This window comes from Misgurnus anguillicaudatus, unplaced genomic scaffold (assembly GCF_027580225.2).
Source record: "Misgurnus anguillicaudatus unplaced genomic scaffold, ASM2758022v2 HiC_scaffold_34, whole genome shotgun sequence".
In the NCBI taxonomy this organism is placed as follows: Eukaryota; Metazoa; Chordata; class Actinopteri; order Cypriniformes; family Cobitidae; genus Misgurnus; species Misgurnus anguillicaudatus.
In genome coordinates, this window is record NW_027395284.1 from 3,438,014 (window position 1) to 3,457,628 (window position 19,615).

Here is a 19,615-nt window from a genome sequence, read left to right on the forward strand (position 1 = left end):
AAAACCGCTCTGGCTGCCCTGCCAACAATGCTATAGAAAAAACTAGCTGTGATGATTGAATGCATTCTCTGGAATCCTCTCATAATGATGTTTTTATTAACAAAGTTCGGGAGGAACACGTTCAAATAATCAACCTAATCACCTCAACTACGACCAGCTGTTGACAATCAGTAATCAGGTATCCACCTGATTGGCATCAACAGAAACCTATATAGACTGGAAACCAACTCACCCTCATTCCTCGATAGTTTCAGCATCCCTCCACCTCCCCTTCTCCGCACGATTGCCTAAGTCACCTTACTAACCAGAACAGGGGGGATTGTTCTGGGTTCGGGCCTAAGGCTGAGCCCGGAACCCTCTCCCCGCCAGGAAGCGCTCCGGGCTCGGTTCATTAACGAGCTTGGAGCCCTCTCCTCGGACAGCACGCCAAATACGCATATTAATAACTCTGTTCTGAATTATTTGTAACTGTGAACTCGTGAACAGCAAGCTGCAGAGAACTTCTATTGGTTCCCCCCTTTTGATTGGTTGGCACTGAACCTCGTCGTAGCTCATTAACATAAAGTTTAGCTGATTTCATCTCTCCTCAACGAGCATATCATCTAAAGCCGTCTTTCCATTTGGACACAATTGTCAGAGTTCGCCCCCTATTGTCAGTCGTAATGAAGTTTCAGTTTAATCGTAATATGGGAGAGAAGCTTATTACAGCAAAAGAGGCTTCAAACTAATATTCACCCATAGTGGAATAAATAAATGAATGCAAGTGAATGGAACAATAGACAAGTATGCATGCATGACAAAGACTGCCAATATTAGCTCCCCGAAGCTCGTCGCCGGCTCTCATTAGAAAATATATGACTTCCATTGACGCTCTCACCGGTGGCAGTGTGAACGCACAGTATGAGTCTTGAAGAGATCTTATGAAGATAAACATTTCAGTCACTTTCAATCCATGTTTGTTAGCATTTCAACTAATAAAACAACTAAATAGTTTTCTCTGATTGCATTCACTTTTTTCTTCGCACAAATCAATCTTTCTCAACAGGTGAGCTTCACCTTCAACCATGAAAACTTTTATGCCAAACTTACTGATGGGAACATGATAACCTTCCCAAACCGCTTTGGAAACGAAACATTCAATCACCTGGAAGTAGATGGGGCCACGGTCACCAGCATGGTGGTCACCTGAGCAGTGAATAAAGTCATAAGCCCTATTCAGACGATCATTGTTTCTTGTGGGGTGTAAGATAGTTTTAACATTTATGGGGGAGACAGTGAATTTCTTGCCGTACATTTTTCTCCAACCACGTTGATCATGTGATTAACTACACCAGAAGTGCATGTTTTGAATTATAAATTCCAACACATCCACTGTGAATTCATCTTCATCCTAATGCATGAGTTTTATCGCTGAGGAACTAAATGCTAATTTATTTTTACAGACTTCCTTACAAACAATTACTGTCTGAAGAGGGCTTATATGTGAGAAGTATGTGAATCATTCAGTCGGATCTCAGTTCTACTGCTGTCAAATCTTCAATGTTCATAATGTGAATAAAATCACTGCAAATAAATCCATCTGAATGAAAGTTTTGTTCTTCTTCTTTGCTGTGTCTGAAAGTCAACAACAAGATGTTTGTGAGGTATTTCTTTTGACCTTTTAACATTTTATATAGAAACTAACAGAATAGGGATGCACCAAAAGGAAAATTCTTGGCTGAAGCCAAATAAAATGAAAAACTCAGTCAAAAGGCGAAAACCGAACTTTTTTTGTTTTGTTAATTATTTTGCCAATTTTCTCAAAGTTACATGTCCAGAATGTCCTTTTTACTATATTTGTTTCACTTTAATTAACAATGGACATTTTTTTTACATTCCAGCAGTCCTTTAACGCCTCCTGGTCACTTCTTTGATCAGATAGATATCTGACTTGTTAAAACTGTTCCAGTTACATTCTACCACAAATGAGTTTTGGCTAAACGGATATGAATCCAGTCTTCTATTCCAGCATAAAATGCAAATAACTTATTCATTAATATTACTCTGCCTTAAGAATCTTGCAACAACAATTATATATCACCGTACTGTATGTTGAGCAGCGGACGAACGTTTGTGTGCACGGTCAAGCACAAGCACTGGGAGAGAGATGGCGGCACGGTTGACAGGAGATGACAGAGGACAAAGTGCTCAACAAAGCAATTTAACAAAAAGCTTATTGTTAATAAATGTTTTATTTCTGGTTTAATATAAGCGTGTTTGTTATTATAGGACTTTACTGGTTCTAGGAAGTTTTTATTACATACTCTTTGTCATTCTATGACATGAGATGAAGAGCTAAAGTCTCTCGTTCTCATGCTTGTGCATTTGGCACCTAAATACTCACCGTGTCTTTCTCATGCGCTGCATGGTGTTCAGGATGTCTTGATTTTTAATGATAAATGAAACTTCTCTGACACTTTAAAATGCTTTCACTAACATGTTCGCTTCATCTCTCCCTCTGCGCTGGTTTCTATTTGATTGCGTCATCAAATACCTTATTGATTGGCAAAATCTATTCGGCCTTTTCACTTGTTTGGAACGAACATTTGGCGAATCCCTATAACAGGGTCATTGTCAAAATTTCATATTCCAGTGCGAGCTATATGTGCAAATAGATGGCCAATAATTAATTACAGTTAACTGACCAATATAATCTTCAGGAAATACTGTACATAGTGTGTAAATACATAGTGACTGTAGAAGCATATAAGAGTCCTATAAAATCCTCCAAGAAACAAACATTGATTCATTCTGAACAGAACCAAAACCAACAACAACAAGAACAAACATGAGCTACAGGATCTCCCAACGTGATCTCATGAGAATATGTGTATTTTTAAGTAAAGTGTGGTTGTACCTCACGTAGATTTACTTATGTTTCACGTAACACACTTAAACTTATAATATCAACGTGTTGACAGAAATAAAACAGGACTAATTATTGAGCTATTAACAGCTTTACAGATTTGTACGTATTCATATTCATGAATATTAAAATCGCAGGCACTGATGTTTCTTACTCATAATAATGACATGTTTTTAGTCATATTCTCTGACAATATATTGCTTTATGGCAGTGATATTAAACGCTCATTGGCTCTTGCGTGTTACTTCTCAGATTTGCGACATTTTCGTCTTTCAGTCAATGTAGTTTTGAAATTTAAAATGCACGCCTTGACAGAGAGAAGCTGGATTACTGTTCTGGTGGCTTAATAACTTGAATATTTCTCTGTACTTCATAAACTCCAGAGAGGACCACGACTGCAGCACATCATCGTTTTAACTACTGTGAGGAACTGAAGACATGGAACAAGAGAACCCATGCGCAGACGATATTGGGGAGTGAACACAGAACATTTATTATAAATAAACATGAAAACAAAAGCCCGCGAGGGGGCAACACAACATTAAACATGAATTACTAACACTGACTAGATATAAACACTCCGATGAAATCATTAAACTGAAAGACCACGAAAGACTGCACAACATGACACGATACAGCACAATGATCCAGCACAAGACAAGAGACAAGAGGAGATTAAATAGGGGAAACTAAACAAGATAACGAGGGCAACACAGGTGAGAGGGATGAACTGATAATGAATAACTAACAGGGAGAACAAGGGGGCGGGGACTAGAGACGAGACACCAGAGGCACATGCCACAAGAAACAAGGCATGGCCTCCACATGAAACAAGAGACTGTCAGAACTCTGCCATCACTATAAAACATAAATATAAAACAAGATTCTCGTGGCAGAGTCCTGACAACTACTTTTGGTTCTGCTTTTGTAATTTTGCAATAAATAAATGATTGTGATTACACTTGTCTGTTTGTTATGCATTTATGCTGACAGTACAATGTATTTTGTATGCCTTATGTGTGCTGTTAATGAAGAAAAGAGACTCATTTAGTTGATAGGCTTGAGTGACCAAACTGTATTTCTCATTATTCTCTGTGGCAGCATAATAATGAAAAAAAACTATACATTACACATATAATGCACACATTCTTTACATTTTCTGAGCTCTTAAAAGTAAAGTTTCCGTGAGCACCTAAAGCACCATATGATCCAAATTATGCTATCCTATTATTACAAAGCGAGGTGTAGTTTGTTGCCATGAGGGCAACGCTATGCCACAGGGATAAGTGTTAAACTGATTTACATTTATGGATTTATGGATTTGAAAGACACTTCAATTCAAAGCAACTTGCAGTACATTACTGGATACACATATATTTTTATCAGTATGTGCGTTCCCTGGGTTGAATCCAAGACCTTTAGTGCTGCTACACAATGACATTATGATTGTGTACTCACTGTTATGTTGTTCATAATCAAGCAAAATAAAGTAAAATATGAAAAGGTGTGAATTAACATATTTTAAGCTAAAAACCTTTCTAATATTCATGGATTATAAATGTACGTTTACTGTGAAATATACTTAAAAAAATAAATTTCCCACAATTCCCTCTATGACTTATGTTTATGTTTCCTTTCATATGCAGTTACATACATCAGGGTGTTTTATGTTATACTTTCAGTCCAACTTTGATTCAGCATGTGGCTGTCCATTTAACCACCTGTGCTATAAGGGCAAAAAGCAGATTTATATGACATAAACACACATTATAGCAGATATATATATCAGTGTAATTAAATGCACAGTTAAGACTTTTGAAATATACAAAACTTTGCTGTAACGAAAAAGAAAACACCACCATATTTGTTACAGTTTCAAAATCAAGATTATTATTTTAATTATTGACGGAGGTTTTTTTGGCAAGCTGCCATTTTTCACCATAAAAACTTTAATGTTTAGGAAATGTTATATTACATTTACATTTATATTTATGCATTTAGTTGAGATTTTTATCCAAAGTGACTTACAATTGCTCTATATGTCAAAGGTCGCACGCCTCTGGAGCAACTAGGGGTTAAGTGTCTTGCCAATGGTGTGTGACAGTGGACTCGAACCCAGGTCTCTCACACCAAAGGCATGTGCCATCACCACCCTCCTATTGTACAGTGAATATTGTCATGAGTCACTGAGAAAAAATGCATTTATTGATTCATTAATATTAATTATCAGATTAGTCGGTGCTGTGTGTGATTGGTTAATGCTATTCTCGCTTCCTATTGGATGAAGGATTTTGACCTTCTGTATGTTATTATATAAGGTAAGAAGTGAATCTCTCTTACACACAACTGCAAGCCACAAAGATAACAAGATGGTAAGAGACATCATTTATTTTCTTATAGGGCTGCATAATGATCAATCGCAACTAATCGTTTGCAGAATAACACATGTCTGAGTACTCTGTACGATAATTATGTATGTATGAATACAACATGTATAATTTTGTCATTTCATCCTTTCTGACAGGTGTTCACTGTGGGTGATTTGGGCTTTCAGCCCGGGATGTACCTGTGGGTCTCTTTTAGGATCCAGCCCACCTGTGATGGGTATGTATGTGTATTTGCTTTTCTAATTCTCCTAATGACATCCTAATGGACGCAGAAGAAGAGATGACATCTGTGATGATGAAAGTCTGAGACTGGTGATCTGTCTTATAAAGAGTTAATAACTTCCTGAATTCTGTAAGCTTATTAAGCTTAAGTCAACCTGAATCAGTCAAGAGCCCATACAGTGGTAGTTAGGACAAAATGAAGTTTGTGAGAGTAAAGATAAGCGTCGCCATGAGATCTGCCTATTCGAAAAGTTGAATTATTTTACACAGGTTCTTGTGTTACCTGTATGACTGTTGTGTTAGTACATATGTCAACTTAAACATGCAAATATTTAAGGGTTATGCAAAAAATCCCATCTATTTCTAAAAGGAAAGGTTTCACATGCAGAGCACATGTAATGTTGTGTACCTGTATGTAAAACATTTAAAAACACTTTGACATGTTTTAATCTCAAAGCGTATTTTTCTGTTTTCTCAGGTTCTCTATTAATATCGGTCACGACCTCGATAACATTGCGTTTCACTTCAACCCTCGACTCAACGCCAGCACTATCGTGATGAACCATAAGAAGGGTTATTTTGATTCTGGTACAGAACAGCATGACTCTTATTTCCCCTTTAAACAAGGCTACGATTTCACGGTAAGATGAATGAGCTCGCTCATTTCTCATTCATTCGGTCTTCCATACATTGACCAGAAGAATTAACAGCAAAGGCCATTAGTTATAAATCTGTCTGTCTGTTTGTTTCAGGTAAAATTCAGCTTCAACCAGAACTCATTTAATGCTGATATTGGTGGATACGTAATAACTTTCCCAAACCGCTTTGGAGAGATACTTTACAATAATCTTCATGTGATCGGAGACATCTCGGTTACCAACGTTAAGATTGACTATTGAATTGTGATGGAGAATCATGAGACACGGCTGAACTCCATCTCTCTCTTCAGATGAATCTTCAATGTTCACTGTATGTACTCATGAAAATCATTATAAATAAATCCATCTGACAACGTCGTCATTATCGTCTTCTTTGTCTACAACAACAAATCCAGAAGAGTAGTTTCTCTTTTGACATTTTAACATTTAAAGCTGCTGTATGTTTAATGGTTACTAGTTAACTGGGTAACCAGCAGTGTTGAGGACATTACTTTGATACTGGTCCTTAGGGGTTCGGCTGAAACAAATTATTATTTTGATAATCAATTAATCTAACTTTTATTTAAATTAATAATTGGCTAATTGGCAATTTTCACAGATTAATCACTAGGCTTTGTTTGATTATTTTGCAGATGGTTAGGGTTAGGAGTTTAGGTTAGGGTTAGGGTTAGGTAAAGTTACCTGATATAACTTATAAATAAAACAAGGAAATCACTTAATCTTTTAAAAAGGTCTTTTTAATGAACTTCAAGCCAGTGGAAGAGCCGATCTCCATCATGTCAAACAAATAAACCAACCAACCATTCTTTTAATCGGTTTGTTCTCTTAAATAGAAAGTAAAATACACAAATAAACAAAAATAAAGAAATAATGTCACAAAAGTGAGAACACCCCTCACATTTAGGAAATAATTTAGTATATCTTCTCAAGGGCCAATACTATAGCAGTGGTTTTCAAACTGGGGGCCGTGAGATGGTGCCAGGGGGGCCACAGTTTTATGACATTTTATAAAATACATTCATTTATCATGAATTCTGTGTAATTAAACCTAAAAAATAATAAGCCAACTAACCAACAGCACTACTAGGTATAATTTTATATGTTTTGTTTAATTAAAATATTACATTTTAAAACTGTTTTTGTCATAAATTTTCTTTCGGGGGGGGGGCGCGGAAAAATGCACTGTACACAAGGGGGGCCGCACGCTGAAAAATTTTGGGAACCACTGTACTATAAAAATGAAATTAGGATATATTTTAGAGTAGTTAGTGTGCTGTACCAGATACTTTTTTAGTTCCACCTCAGTTGGGGTTCCAAGTGACTCGAGCTCATACCAAAACGTGAGGTGAAAACACTGTAGATCACTGATTGGTCTAAGAGAATCATCACTACCAGCGTCATCACTATAATGTAAAAGATTAGCTTTACCTTTATGCTCTAATACAAGATATGTGCAATCATTGCGGTGATCTGAAATCAGAAATGAGACGATTATTTATTCACTGTGACAGCCCTAACGTCAAAAGATTATACTTAACTTTCTATAAACTATTTGAGTATTAACACTTAAAAAAGTGGTCATTTATTTTATCTTGGTAATGTAAAGTTATCATGACAAGTTATGATGGATTGGTCAATGTCAATTTGTCATAACAAAGACATCTCAAACAATGTCATCTTTGCATTAAAAATGACATAACTGAACAAATGACACTTAATGACAGTTGTCATAAATGTGCATAAATTTCCTTCATGTTCATGACATGTTCACGTGTCATGTCATGGCTATATACTTTTATCCTTTACTTTTATCTTTTTCTATCTAGTTTTCCTGACCTGGGGACCTGATGTCTAAGACCTTTATTCTTCTCAATGTCTAATGACCCAGGCCCGGCTGCAGGATGAAATGACTGAGGAGGCATGTGAAATTGTTGAGGGGGCTTAACTTTATACCATCAATGAATAATACACACTGAGATCTCGCTTTGGAATGACAGATTTTTAAATGCAGCGCTCCATAAAACACTCCATATGCAACTGCACAGGTAACCAGAAACTGACTAACACAATTTAGTAAAACTAGCAAAAAATAATGATAGATCATGAGATATTATTTGATAGACTAGTAAGTGTGGATTAAGGATGTTTAAAATCTCTCGCCTGGTGGTCAGGACATGAATGGATCAAATCAGCAGATTTGCAAAGGTTTATTTATCTCTATGTTAAAATTAGCAGGGTAACTGCAGTATACCACATTGCTATGTGATTTCCATATTATAGAGGAGAGTAGGCTATTCAACGGCAATAAACGTCTCATATGGGAATAAATATCCTCACAACATTATTATTTCTCAAAACTTTGACAAAAATTATCATTTTCAAAAATTTGACAACAATTGTTATTTTCAGAGGAACTGTATTCTTACAGTTATTCAAAGATGCACACATTATTCCGCATATGATTTTAATATTAGACAAGAGTATTCATATAACGGCAATGCACGTCTCATAGCTATGGCAATAAATATCCACATAACATAACAGCATAATAAAATTAATAAACAGACAAGGAAGCAGGATTGATATATAAATTGTATTATTATTACCGGAAAAACTGCAATATTACTGAAATAAACTCTAAGGTATGCTAAATGCGCCAAACACGCGTTTAACCGCAAGTCTAAATAAGCAAGTGAATGAAACATTATTATCTCTTAAAACTTTATATGACAAAATTAATTTAAAGGAAATGTATTCTTACAGTTATTCAAAGATGCACACATTATTCCATATATTAATTCCTGTTTAAGAGCACGTTCGTCTCTGGCCTCGCTCTGTTATGTAATAGCTGATTGACAGGTGTGCATCCTCGTCTTTCAAACAGGTATCATTATAACCTTTATAACAATAGAGTAAACTTTATAGTTACTTTCACTGTGTTTGTCTGATATGAATAAGACACGTCGGCAAATTATTATTTGAAAAAAATTTTTTTTTATTATTAGCAAATTATTATCTTATTTGAATAGATTTTTATTGCTGCTTCCATAGACATCAGTGTGTATTTTACAAACTAAATGTAGGCTATTGTTTTACCAGTGCTTATGTGTATTTAAATGTCTGAAATCTAAAATAAACAATATGAGGTTGAAAACACTGCATTGATATATGACAGCGCTGAGCTCGTCCTTCTGGCTCAGCGTCAACCAAAGCGAAAGACGTTTGAATCTGGCAGTAATGTCACGTTACTGAACATTCTAAATCCCATATGGGGATAAGGTTAAAGTATTATTTAACTCAAAAGGTTGAACATTTTATTTGTAACCATGAATACAAAAATGAAACAGAGGGGGCACAAATCAGATCTGAGGGGGCAATGCCCCCTTTTGCCCCCTCGTGGCGCCAGGCCTGTAATGACCTGCGCATTCTTGAGGACGTTCTTATAAGTTGTTTGACTTCAAGTGAAGCTGCTAGACCTCGGAAGATAATGCGCATGGTGTCCATAACAATTGATGAGCCGTGCAACTGAGTGGTCGGCAATTCCTTACGAGCGTAAAGCCTGTGTGCCCACCCAATTTAAACCCTGGTCCCTGAGTTTCATTAACTTTCCTGAACATGCTTATGCAGGTTTGATGTTGAGTTTTTATGAGAAGTAAAGTGATCGCTTAAATAGGGCCAGGGGTTTCTTTTATAATAATTAAATTCGGGGGCCTGCATCACTGGTACCCGTCTTATTGGTCATGTTTTTATGTTTGTTTATTTTAGTTTAGCGCCCCCAGCCCGCCCATCAATCAATCCGTATCCGTGGCTCGCTTTTTTCACCTTGCATTATTTTTTATATATTTTTTACTCAGTACTAGATATGATTTAAGCTGTAGCGAAGTACAATACTTTAAACAAAACATACTTAAGTAAAAGTAAAATTACAGATTTTGAAAACTACTTAAAAAGTAAAAGTACAAAAAACTACTCAATTACAGTAACGCTAGTAAATGTAATTCGTTACTTTCCACCTCTGCATTTAACATACAAAAAAGTTAACATAAGTTAAGGTTAACTGTGTATTTCATTCAGGTACACTGTAAAAAAATTCAGTAGAAATTACAGCTGTGTTGCCGGTAATTTACCGTAGATTTAAATTTATGTTATTTACTGGTAAGAGTTTGTTCAAAGTTAAATAAATTTTAAATATTAACAAGTCTTTATCTTTACAGAATAAAACTATACAATAACAGCCTCATGCAAAGCATTCTGGGAACCAGAAATCATCATCAACCTTTTTCTGTTTTTTTTGCTTCAGATTTTGTTTCCCAGAATGTTTTGCTTGATGCTGTTTTTTTAGTTTTACTCTGTAAAGACAAAGACTTATAAATGTTAAATGTTCATTTAACTTTGAACAAAATGTTGCCAGTAAATAACATAAATTTAAATCTACGGTAAATTACCGGCAACCCAGCTGCAATTTCTATGTTTTTTTTACAGTAGTACAGTATGAAAAACGTTTGCTGTAAAGGTGCTGGATTTTAATGAAGTGATGTCTAAATGAACCCTGTGTGTCCAGTCCCTCCCCGGATTATTTCTCACACGCATAACACAACGCGTTCATGCAAAATATAATAAAATATTGTGTAAATGTTGTGTCTTAAGGGTTATGTGTTAATCTATATTAAATAGTTATCTGTCTAAATTCTGAATCGCTCCAGGTGAAGTTGATCATGTGAGCCAAGATCTTGTAGAAATATTTAGGATATAAATCAGTCAGCTATTAATAAAAACAATGTAAAATAGTGTTTCCCTTTAACTATTGGATGAAGGTTTTGGTGTCCACCTTCTGGATTTTATTATAAAAGGTGGCAGACACTGAATCTCACACATAACTGCAATCCACCCCAACAACCAGAGAAAGATGGTGAGTTATTTCATATTATTATATCATATCATCACTGTGATTTGAGACCGACGGCATCTGTGTGCAAGAGAAGGGAGTGGGCACGTAGATATATGAATATATTAACAATTGCATGATAGTCCATATCTGTTCGAGTTGTTTTCAAAAGTAACAGCCCTACCGTGATTTTATGTTTTTTCTCATGTACATTGCAAGCTGATCTCATGAATTTCCATGTTATAGTCGCGGAATATTTTGCTGATTTATCCGTGTCATTGTCACGCATCTCCGCATTTTCCTTTCTTTTCTGTTTTAGTTTCACTTATTGGTTACTCATTTTTTTCCTATATTCCTACCATTTTCACGTGGGTTTGGGGTTAGAACGACTTTCTGTAACATAAAGTGACATCCTAACCCAGACCCAACTCTAAACCTAACGTCAGGCGAAAATTGTTTAAAAATGCAGAAAAAAAGTATAAACCCAAACGCATGTGAAAATGGTTTAAAAGTAGAAAAACAATTGTATCTGATGTTATTTCTTGTGTCTGACAGGTGTTCACTGTAAGTGATTTGGGCTTTCAGGCCGGTAGGGAGCTGTGCGTCACCGGCAGGGTCAAACCCAACTGTGAAGTGTATGTGTACTTGCTTTTGTATCCTAAAGAAACAAGTGCTTTATTTATGTTTTACCATTAATGTCCCACATCCATAAGTGTGAGAGCTGACAATGAGTGAATTTATTTCTGAGACAAATCAGATATTTGCTTAAACTGTGTCAACACTGTAAAAATGTATGTAGCTGTTTGCCAGTAACTTACTGTAGATTATTTATATTGATGTTATTTTCTGTCAACAGTTTGTTAAAGATTATATGAATATTAAACATTAACAAGTCTTTATCTTTACAGAATAAAACTATAAAATTACAGCCTCATGCAAAACATTCTGGGAACCAGAAATCCTACCAATGTTTTGTTTGTTTGTTTTTTCCTTCAGATTTTGGCTTTTATTTTAGTTTTATTCTGTAAAGCTAAAGACTTGTTCATGTTTCATGTTCATTTAACTTTTTAACAAACTGTTGCCAGTTAATAAAATACATTTAAATCTACAGTAAGTTACTGGCAACCAGCTGACATTAATACTGTCATTTTTACAGTAATTTTTCACATTAATTTTAAACAGACAGCATTTATAAACATAACAGGAGCTAGTAACAGTGTACGTCTTTCATGAAGAAGGTAATGTTATAACACATTTCTGAAAGCTTGTTTATCCAAGATGACGACCAAATCAAAGCAAGCCAAATCAATCAATTTCACTGAATAGCAAAATGATTAAATTAGACAAATAATTTAAGAAAAACAAACTGAGCGCAGAAAGTAACACAACTCACTAACAGAGCTGATATGTGTGATTTTTCTTTGATATGTTTTTATCTCAAATTGTACTTTTCTCTATTCTCAGATTCTCAATTAACTTTGGTTATGATTATGACAACATTGCCTTTCATTTCAACCCTCGATTCAACCACGGAGGCGACGTGAAAACCATCGTGTGTAACTCTAAAAAGGGCGGCTGGAGTGAGGAGCAACGTTACACATTTTTTCCCTTTGAACAAAGCAAAGAGTTTAAGGTAACACATACAGTAAGAGTCTTTAAAGAGAAAAGAAAGAAACACTCATCAGAGATCTTATAAAGATAAATATTACGATCACTTTCAGTCCATGTTTGTTAGGAGATTTCTATTATTAAGCCTGTGCTTCCTCTGATAGTTCCTCTGATGGAAACTGACTTTATTAAATGAAAAAAAACATATAATTCACACAAATCTTTCACACTTTACCAACAGGTGAGCTTCACCTTTAACCATGAAAACTTTTATGCCAAACTTACCGATGGGAACATGATAACCTTCCCAAACCGCTTTGGAACGGAAACCTTCAATCATCTCCATGTAGGTGGTGATGTCACGGTTAGCAGCATGGTGGTCACCTGAGCAGTAAAAGACATCATAAATCCATGATGTTCAGTAGTAATATCTCTGCTGTTACTTCTGCAATGAAAGTCACTGCAAATAAATCCATCTGAACGAAAACTTTGTTCTTCTTCTCTGCTGTTCTCAGTGTACAACAAAAATATTCAGAAAATTGTGGTGTTTCTCTTTTGACCTTTTTACATTTTATATATAATCCCAGAGGTTAACGAGGTCGAAACTTAACAAGGTTAACAAGCTCAAAAACTGTAAATATGTAAAAAAAAACTCTTTATGATGCCAGCGTCCTTGTGCAGGTTAACAGGGTTGGGTGCTTGTAAAACTGTGGCGTTAAATGCGATGTGGCCAAAGTTTTGGGTGCACCTAACTTTTGTTTTGGTGCACCTAAGAAATAAAGTTAAGTGCACAAGTGCAACCAGTGAAAAAAATTAGTCTCGAGCCCTGCCATTAGCATTGCGCTCAAAACTAACCAACCAACAAGTTTTGATATTTTTCCTTTTTAAAACTTGACTCTTCTGTAGTTACATCTTGTAATGAGACCGACTGAAAATTAAAAGTTGTGATTTTCTAGGCTGATATGGCTATGAACTATACTCTCATTCTGGTGCAATTATCAAGGACTTTTCTGCCGTAACACGGCTCCAGGAGGCGCAATGATATTATGCAGCACCCAAAAATAGTCCCCTTGATTACTTTCAATTTCAGGGGACTATTTTTGGGAACTGCGAAATATCACTACACCTGCTGCAGCCATGTTACAGCAGCAAAGTAAAGAAGGTTGGGTGAACCTAAATGCTTGTGTAACAATAATGATGTTTTTCTTGTTATTGCTTTATTATATTTACCTAAAAACCATGATGCAAAAATGGTGCATAAATAGTTGAAGTAAATCCAACACATAATGTTTTACTTTCTATATAAACTCTGTAAAATATTAACTTATTCTTATGTCGTTCTGAGTCACTGAGATCAAATCTGCATTCATTGATGATAATCAAACACAACACATCTAATATTGACGTTCAGATCAGTCAGTGCTGTCTGTGATTGGTTACTGCTCTTCTCTCTTCCTATTGGATGGAGGGTTTGGTGTCCACCTTCTTCTTATATAAGGTGAGCGGTGAATCACACACACATCTGCAATCCACAAAGAGAGCAAGATGGTAAGTGACATCATTTCTAGTCATGTATCACATCTGGTCACTGATGTTTGAGTATTTGTGATTTTGAACCTTTGAGTTTTACTTTGAGACTTTTTCAGCAACATAATCAAATGAAACTTTTAAAAGTTCTCACCCCACCAATATGTTTGAATAAATCATTAAAAAAAATTGGGATTTTTTTTTCAATATGAATTAATATTTAGAGGTTGCTCATGACCTGTGAAGTTTCACACATTCACGTATTATGTGACACTTTGTGCTAGCATGTATAATTGTTTGATAATATATACTTATGGCAGCAATGGACTTATTTGAGCATGCTCCATGCAATTAAAACTCCTGTTTTAGTTGTGATATGTCTTTCAAAGCAAGAAAGCTTCAATGTGAATGAAGTACAATTGACAATATACACTGAGACAATGGCTGAAGTAACACGAGGCAAGTCCGCTTTATGATTACTCGGATCAGAAGAGATTGAAATAACTGGAACAAAGTAACCCTCCAAGAAGCAAGTTTTATGTGTGTTGTGTGTTTTTAAATGGCACAGTTTTTGCAGAAATATATGATGTTGAAAATATTCAAAGCCTTTGAGCAACCTCTAGATATTGTAGGAACAATTCATAATTGCACAGTGTGTTTTTATTGATATCCTAATACATTTAGGGGGTGAGAGTTGAACATTTAAAAAAATTAACCCCTTATAAGGACCACCCTAAGGTGTATATATAAATATTTGAAATTACTGGTCCAGACAAAAATATAGCTGCCAAACATATTCATTTCTGCTATTAGAAAACTAAAATGTTATTTTAAAATATAATTTTTGAAATAAATGACTTTTGTTGATGACAAATGTGAACTCCGTCAATATTCTTTCAAATTCATCTCAAGTTGAAACTTCAAGAAGCTTCTTGATAAAATGACACGAGTACGATTTTGCAATTTCTCAGCAAAGGGTGACCGCACTTCAGATGATAAAATATAACAGAGTTTTCATTTATTTTGGATGCTTTTAGTCACCAACATCATTCCCACAGTTACATTTGTGTTATGCCATAGTTTGGATGAGTTTATTATTATTCTTACATCATGAAAAGAAAATTTTGTGAAAATAGAACCTTGATATCTTTAATATTTATTCAGTAAGATCATGACAAACATTGAAATCAAACTGATTATGAGACTTTAATCAGGATTTTACAGACAGGATCACATATTTAATACTCACTTTAACTTAATAAAAACATAAATCTACCTTATTTTAATAAGTCTCTTAAATACAGTAATGTTTTAAACTAACACAGATATTTAAGTTGATGTTGATTTATCAACATTGTAATATCAGGAAAACTCAATAAAAAAGTTTTCAACCTAAAATGTTACATTAATTTAATATTTAAGAATGTTTAACTTGCACCAATACATTTAATTAAGAAATAGCAACAGATCCCCTGAATTATTTTTTAAAGTGCAGAAATAAAAATGCTACAATGATGAAAAAATGCTTTAGTTAAAATGAAATATGAATGTAAGAAATAAATATGAAACAGAGAGAGAGAGATAAGGTTAGTGTTCGGGTAGATTTTGAAATCGATTACTTCCTTTAAAAAAATGAATTATTGCAACATTACGACTCAAGATCACATAGATGTTCATGGCTCTGTTATCACATTGACATGTCTACAGTAAACACATATCTATTTATCCAGTCAAACAGGGATGTAAATGAAACTCTGTCATGTTATCATCTCTATAATGTATGTGCGTTCACATTGTTCTGCATTACTTTGTTAACTCTGACGTGACGTTAGATCAAATGTTTGCGAAATGCGTCTTCCTGTTAGCTGTGTCTTTATGAGGTTATTATCTCAAGTTTATCATTAACATTCACAGATAACACCTTTAACCGTTAGTCTTATCACAGGTTAAACAGTAATTTAACAGATTTACTACTGCTCCAAGAAACCATAAACCAAACTGTGTGTTTGAAACTGACACAATGTCACAAGCATTAATACTCAACATAAAGTTGTTGTTTTTTTAATAGTATGACATGATATTAAAAATTGTTTTATGAGATTTGACCTCACAAAAGTAAACGCTTACTTTATTCTTGATCTCTAACAGGTGTTTACTGTGAATGACATCACCTTTCAGGCCGGAACAGAGTTGAAAATTTCTGGCAAGGTCAAATCGGACTGTGAAGGGTGTGTACAAGTAAACTCGATCCTGTCGTAAGGGTCGTAGTAACTCTTTCATAATCCACCTTTAGATTAGCCATGTGAAAACATTAAGACTCAGAACAGATCTACAGTGTGTTTGTGTTATATTTTATTGTTGATGTGTCTTTATCTCAAACAGGTTCTCGATTAACGTCGGTCATGACTGTGACTCAGTAGCTCTTCACTTTAACCCTCGATTCACTCAGTGCGGCGACTCTCGCGTCATTGTGTGTAACTCAAATAATCACGGCGGATGGGGTGATGAACATCGTGAACCCTGCTTCCCTTTCCAACAGGGCGAAGAGTTCAAGGTGACAAAACACATTTAATGACCTCTGACCTCTTTAATACTAGTGAATAGCAATAGCTTGGAATAATTTCTGCCATCCTGTTTATCATTCATCAGGTTTATCATTTGTATTTGAATTCTTCATTCAATGGATACAGTATCCATTGAATGAAGAATTCCCATACAAATGATAAACATGATGAATTGTGCTGGATTATTGTAAAATGTTTTTTTATTTCTGTCATCCGTGCACACATAAATAAACTGAGATTACAGTAAGGGAGAGCGGGGCACAAACTAACACTTTTTGGCTTTGGCTCTATCATTCAAGTTAGATGAATCATTTTTTACACAATCAACACAAAAGTTTGCTACAAATGAACACTTAAAGTTTGTACAGTATGTGTGATCTACTGTTATCATACAATTAAACCTAAAGTGAGAGGAGTGCAAACGTTACCCCATAGGTGGGCTTCATTGTAACAAACAGAGGGTTTGTTGTTACACCTGCTAGATAATGTAGTTTAAACACCAATAATTCAATCAAATTCTGTCTATGTACTAAAGGTGGATATTGTTTCTATATCTGCCTATAATAGATAGATATCCACACATTTATCCATCCATCATCCTTCATCTAACCATCCGTCTATTATGGAGCAATGCATAGAAATACATTTTATTATTACATATTACGATAAAAAAATGATAATAGTGAGTTATTTCCTCTGATATTGTATTAAGAGTTATGATTTTGATGAATAGTATTGACATTGTTTTCATTTCATTTTCATTGTATACCTGAGACTGTGTGACAACTAACCCTGCTGTGTAAAAATGTTTTCAATCCCAGCTAGCAGTTACTAGGAGTTGTTGACAAAATTTTTAAAATGCTGTTAAGTTTTAGGTAACAAGACAGTGATTCAAATAATATAAGGTTGGATTTGGTGACATACACACCCAACTCAGAAAAAAAAACTTAAGATTTACTTTTATGCCTCCAAAACACTCTTTGTTCAATATCTTCACCAAAACACATCAAAACTTTTCATAAATTCACAGGAGATCTTCTGACAGTAAGAGAAACAGATTGCTCGGCCCTGTAGAAATATGTAAAGTGTTATATAATTAACCCTGTGTTATTTTCTGACCCGCTCAACCCTACATTGTATATCATATGAACATCTGCTACATGTTCACAGCGCCCTCTAGTGCTTCATTCATTATTACAGTATTGGCTCCAACAAAAAGAAAGATTGTGTTTGGTCCACTTGCGTTGGTTTGTGTCCTTACGTGTGCACATGATATATCATGTTTGTCTGTTATATACACATATAATTATTCATAATAAAAGCAGTTATTGGTATGCTGATATGATGTTGACTTTAAAAGCGTGTGTGTTTTTAAGACTTGTTTTTCTTTTGTCAGGTGACCATCACCTTTAACAATGAAACATTTTACATCAAACTTCCTGATGGAAACATGATGAGTTTTCCAAACCGTTTCGGGGACGACACTTTCAATCACGTCCACGTGCTGGGTGATGTGAAGGTCAACAGCATTAAAGTTAAATGAGAACTGATGAAGGATTACGTTTCTTTTTTAAACAATTGAAGAAAAACACTCAGCGCCAACAAATAAATCCATTGACATTATGCAAACTGAGTCATGTTTCTTTTCTGTTGACGTTAAAAACTTGCTGTAGAGAAATTGTCTGAAATTGCTATTGCAGATTTAAATACAACTGGAAAATAATAATTGAAAAGGTCATTCTTCTTATATATGTGTCTGTCATAATGAAGACCTTCATCCTCAAGAGCAGTTACACAGTGATACGAAAAGAGCTGAGGCATCGACTGAGGAATTTGACAAACAACACACAGATTCCAGAGATGAACATGCACAGACGCGCACACACACATACATACACGCACACAGACAGACACTGGCGTGCACCGTCACCCCATGCCTACACTAAAAATGAATTTGCCATTCAGCTTAATGTACCTGAACTTTATTTAATTTACACATTTTGATAAATAAACTCATTTAGACACACAACAAACATAAAAAATACCAGATATTAAAAAAGGTTAAACAGCTTACAGAAGTGACCCACTAAGGTTGTCATATACAGAAGAATGTTCGCTATACATCCCAGACAGCAGTAGACTCCAGGGCGGATCTGCACCAGAGCTGCTGACATCAGCCCGGATCTGCCCCGGAGTCTACTGCTGTCTGGGATTTCTCATGTTGCTTTATTAAAGGTTTGATCTCGTACAGAAGAGACACAATACTGATGATGAAATCTTACTACAATAATCATACACTGTTAAAAAAAACAGTTAAAACGACTTGCAATTCAAACTACTATTTTACTATTTTAAGTTAAAGTAACAAAAAACATGTTGATTTGACAACAATGCTGAATTTCTTTACAGTGTATAATTCTGTGTCGCTAAAACAGCAAAATTAAAAACGCACCTCATAACCACGAGATCAAAGATTGTGTTTAATCAAAATACAGTGCTTTAGCAAAAATTCTGTTATTGTTGGCTAACAGTTTGTGTATAATATCATCTGGACATAATAGAAACTTCATCATTTAAATAAGTCTGTATAAAACACTGCTTTAATTCAGTTCATCTTACACAGAGCTACAGGTTGATTTTTTACATTATTTACACTATTATTGTTTGTTAAGAATGTAAAGAACTCTGTCAATCAATGGTGCATGTTTTCAATTCATTTTGCCACACGGAAAGTGGAAACTTTAAAGAATACACATCATGAAAATAAGACTTTGTCCATGTTTAAGTGCTATAATTAGGTCCCAAGTGCTTCTATTAGCTTAGAAAATGTAAAAAAGATCAACCCAGTAACTTAGTTT

The 19,615-nt window shown here is 35.0% G+C and overlaps 3 protein-coding genes across 3 annotated transcripts; all 3 read left to right on the plus strand.

Moving 5' to 3' along the window:
- Positions 1-5,418: 5,418 nt before the first annotated feature.
- Positions 5,419-6,530, plus strand: LOC141363308 (beta-galactoside-binding lectin-like). Its single transcript, XM_073865939.1, has 3 exons — positions 5,419-5,509; positions 5,993-6,155; positions 6,267-6,530. Exons 1-3 carry the CDS (start codon positions 5,466-5,468, stop codon positions 6,411-6,413), a joined length of 354 nt encoding a protein of 117 aa, XP_073722040.1. The 5' UTR covers positions 5,419-5,465; the 3' UTR covers positions 6,414-6,530.
- Positions 6,531-10,989: 4,459 nt separating this feature from the next.
- LOC141363411 (galectin-1-like) lies at positions 10,990-13,094 on the plus strand. Its single transcript, XM_073866082.1, has 4 exons — positions 10,990-11,082; positions 11,614-11,693; positions 12,523-12,691; positions 12,908-13,094. The coding sequence occupies exons 1-4, from the start codon at positions 11,080-11,082 to the stop codon at positions 13,052-13,054; spliced, it is 399 nt and encodes a 132-aa protein (XP_073722183.1). The 5' UTR covers positions 10,990-11,079; the 3' UTR covers positions 13,055-13,094.
- A 1,044-nt stretch (positions 13,095-14,138) lies between these two features.
- Positions 14,139-18,380, plus strand: LOC141363383 (beta-galactoside-binding lectin-like). Its single transcript, XM_073866048.1, has 4 exons — positions 14,139-14,214; positions 16,342-16,421; positions 16,576-16,747; positions 18,154-18,380. Exons 1-4 carry the CDS (start codon positions 14,212-14,214, stop codon positions 18,298-18,300), a joined length of 402 nt encoding a protein of 133 aa, XP_073722149.1. The 5' UTR covers positions 14,139-14,211; the 3' UTR covers positions 18,301-18,380.
- Positions 18,381-19,615: the final 1,235 nt, after the last annotated feature.

Bases quoted from the DNA above. Each gene is read 5' to 3' on its own strand.
- LOC141363411 (XM_073866082.1), top strand. The intron at 11,694-12,522 runs GTATGTGTACTT...CTCTATTCTCAG, and splicing joins GTCAAACCCAACTGTGAAGT to ATTCTCAATTAACTTTGGTT. The intron at 12,692-12,907 runs GTAACACATACA...CTTTACCAACAG, and splicing joins AACAAAGCAAAGAGTTTAAG to GTGAGCTTCACCTTTAACCA.
- LOC141363308 (XM_073865939.1), top strand. From the start codon at position 5,466: ATGTACCTGTGGGTCTCTTTTAGGATCCAGCCCACCTGTGATGG. The intron at 5,510-5,992 runs GTATGTATGTGT...CTGTTTTCTCAG, and splicing joins ATCCAGCCCACCTGTGATGG to GTTCTCTATTAATATCGGTC. The intron at 6,156-6,266 runs GTAAGATGAATG...TGTTTGTTTCAG, and splicing joins AACAAGGCTACGATTTCACG to GTAAAATTCAGCTTCAACCA.
- LOC141363383 (XM_073866048.1), top strand. The intron at 16,422-16,575 runs GTGTGTACAAGT...TATCTCAAACAG, and splicing joins GTCAAATCGGACTGTGAAGG to GTTCTCGATTAACGTCGGTC. The intron at 16,748-18,153 runs GTGACAAAACAC...TTCTTTTGTCAG, and splicing joins AACAGGGCGAAGAGTTCAAG to GTGACCATCACCTTTAACAA.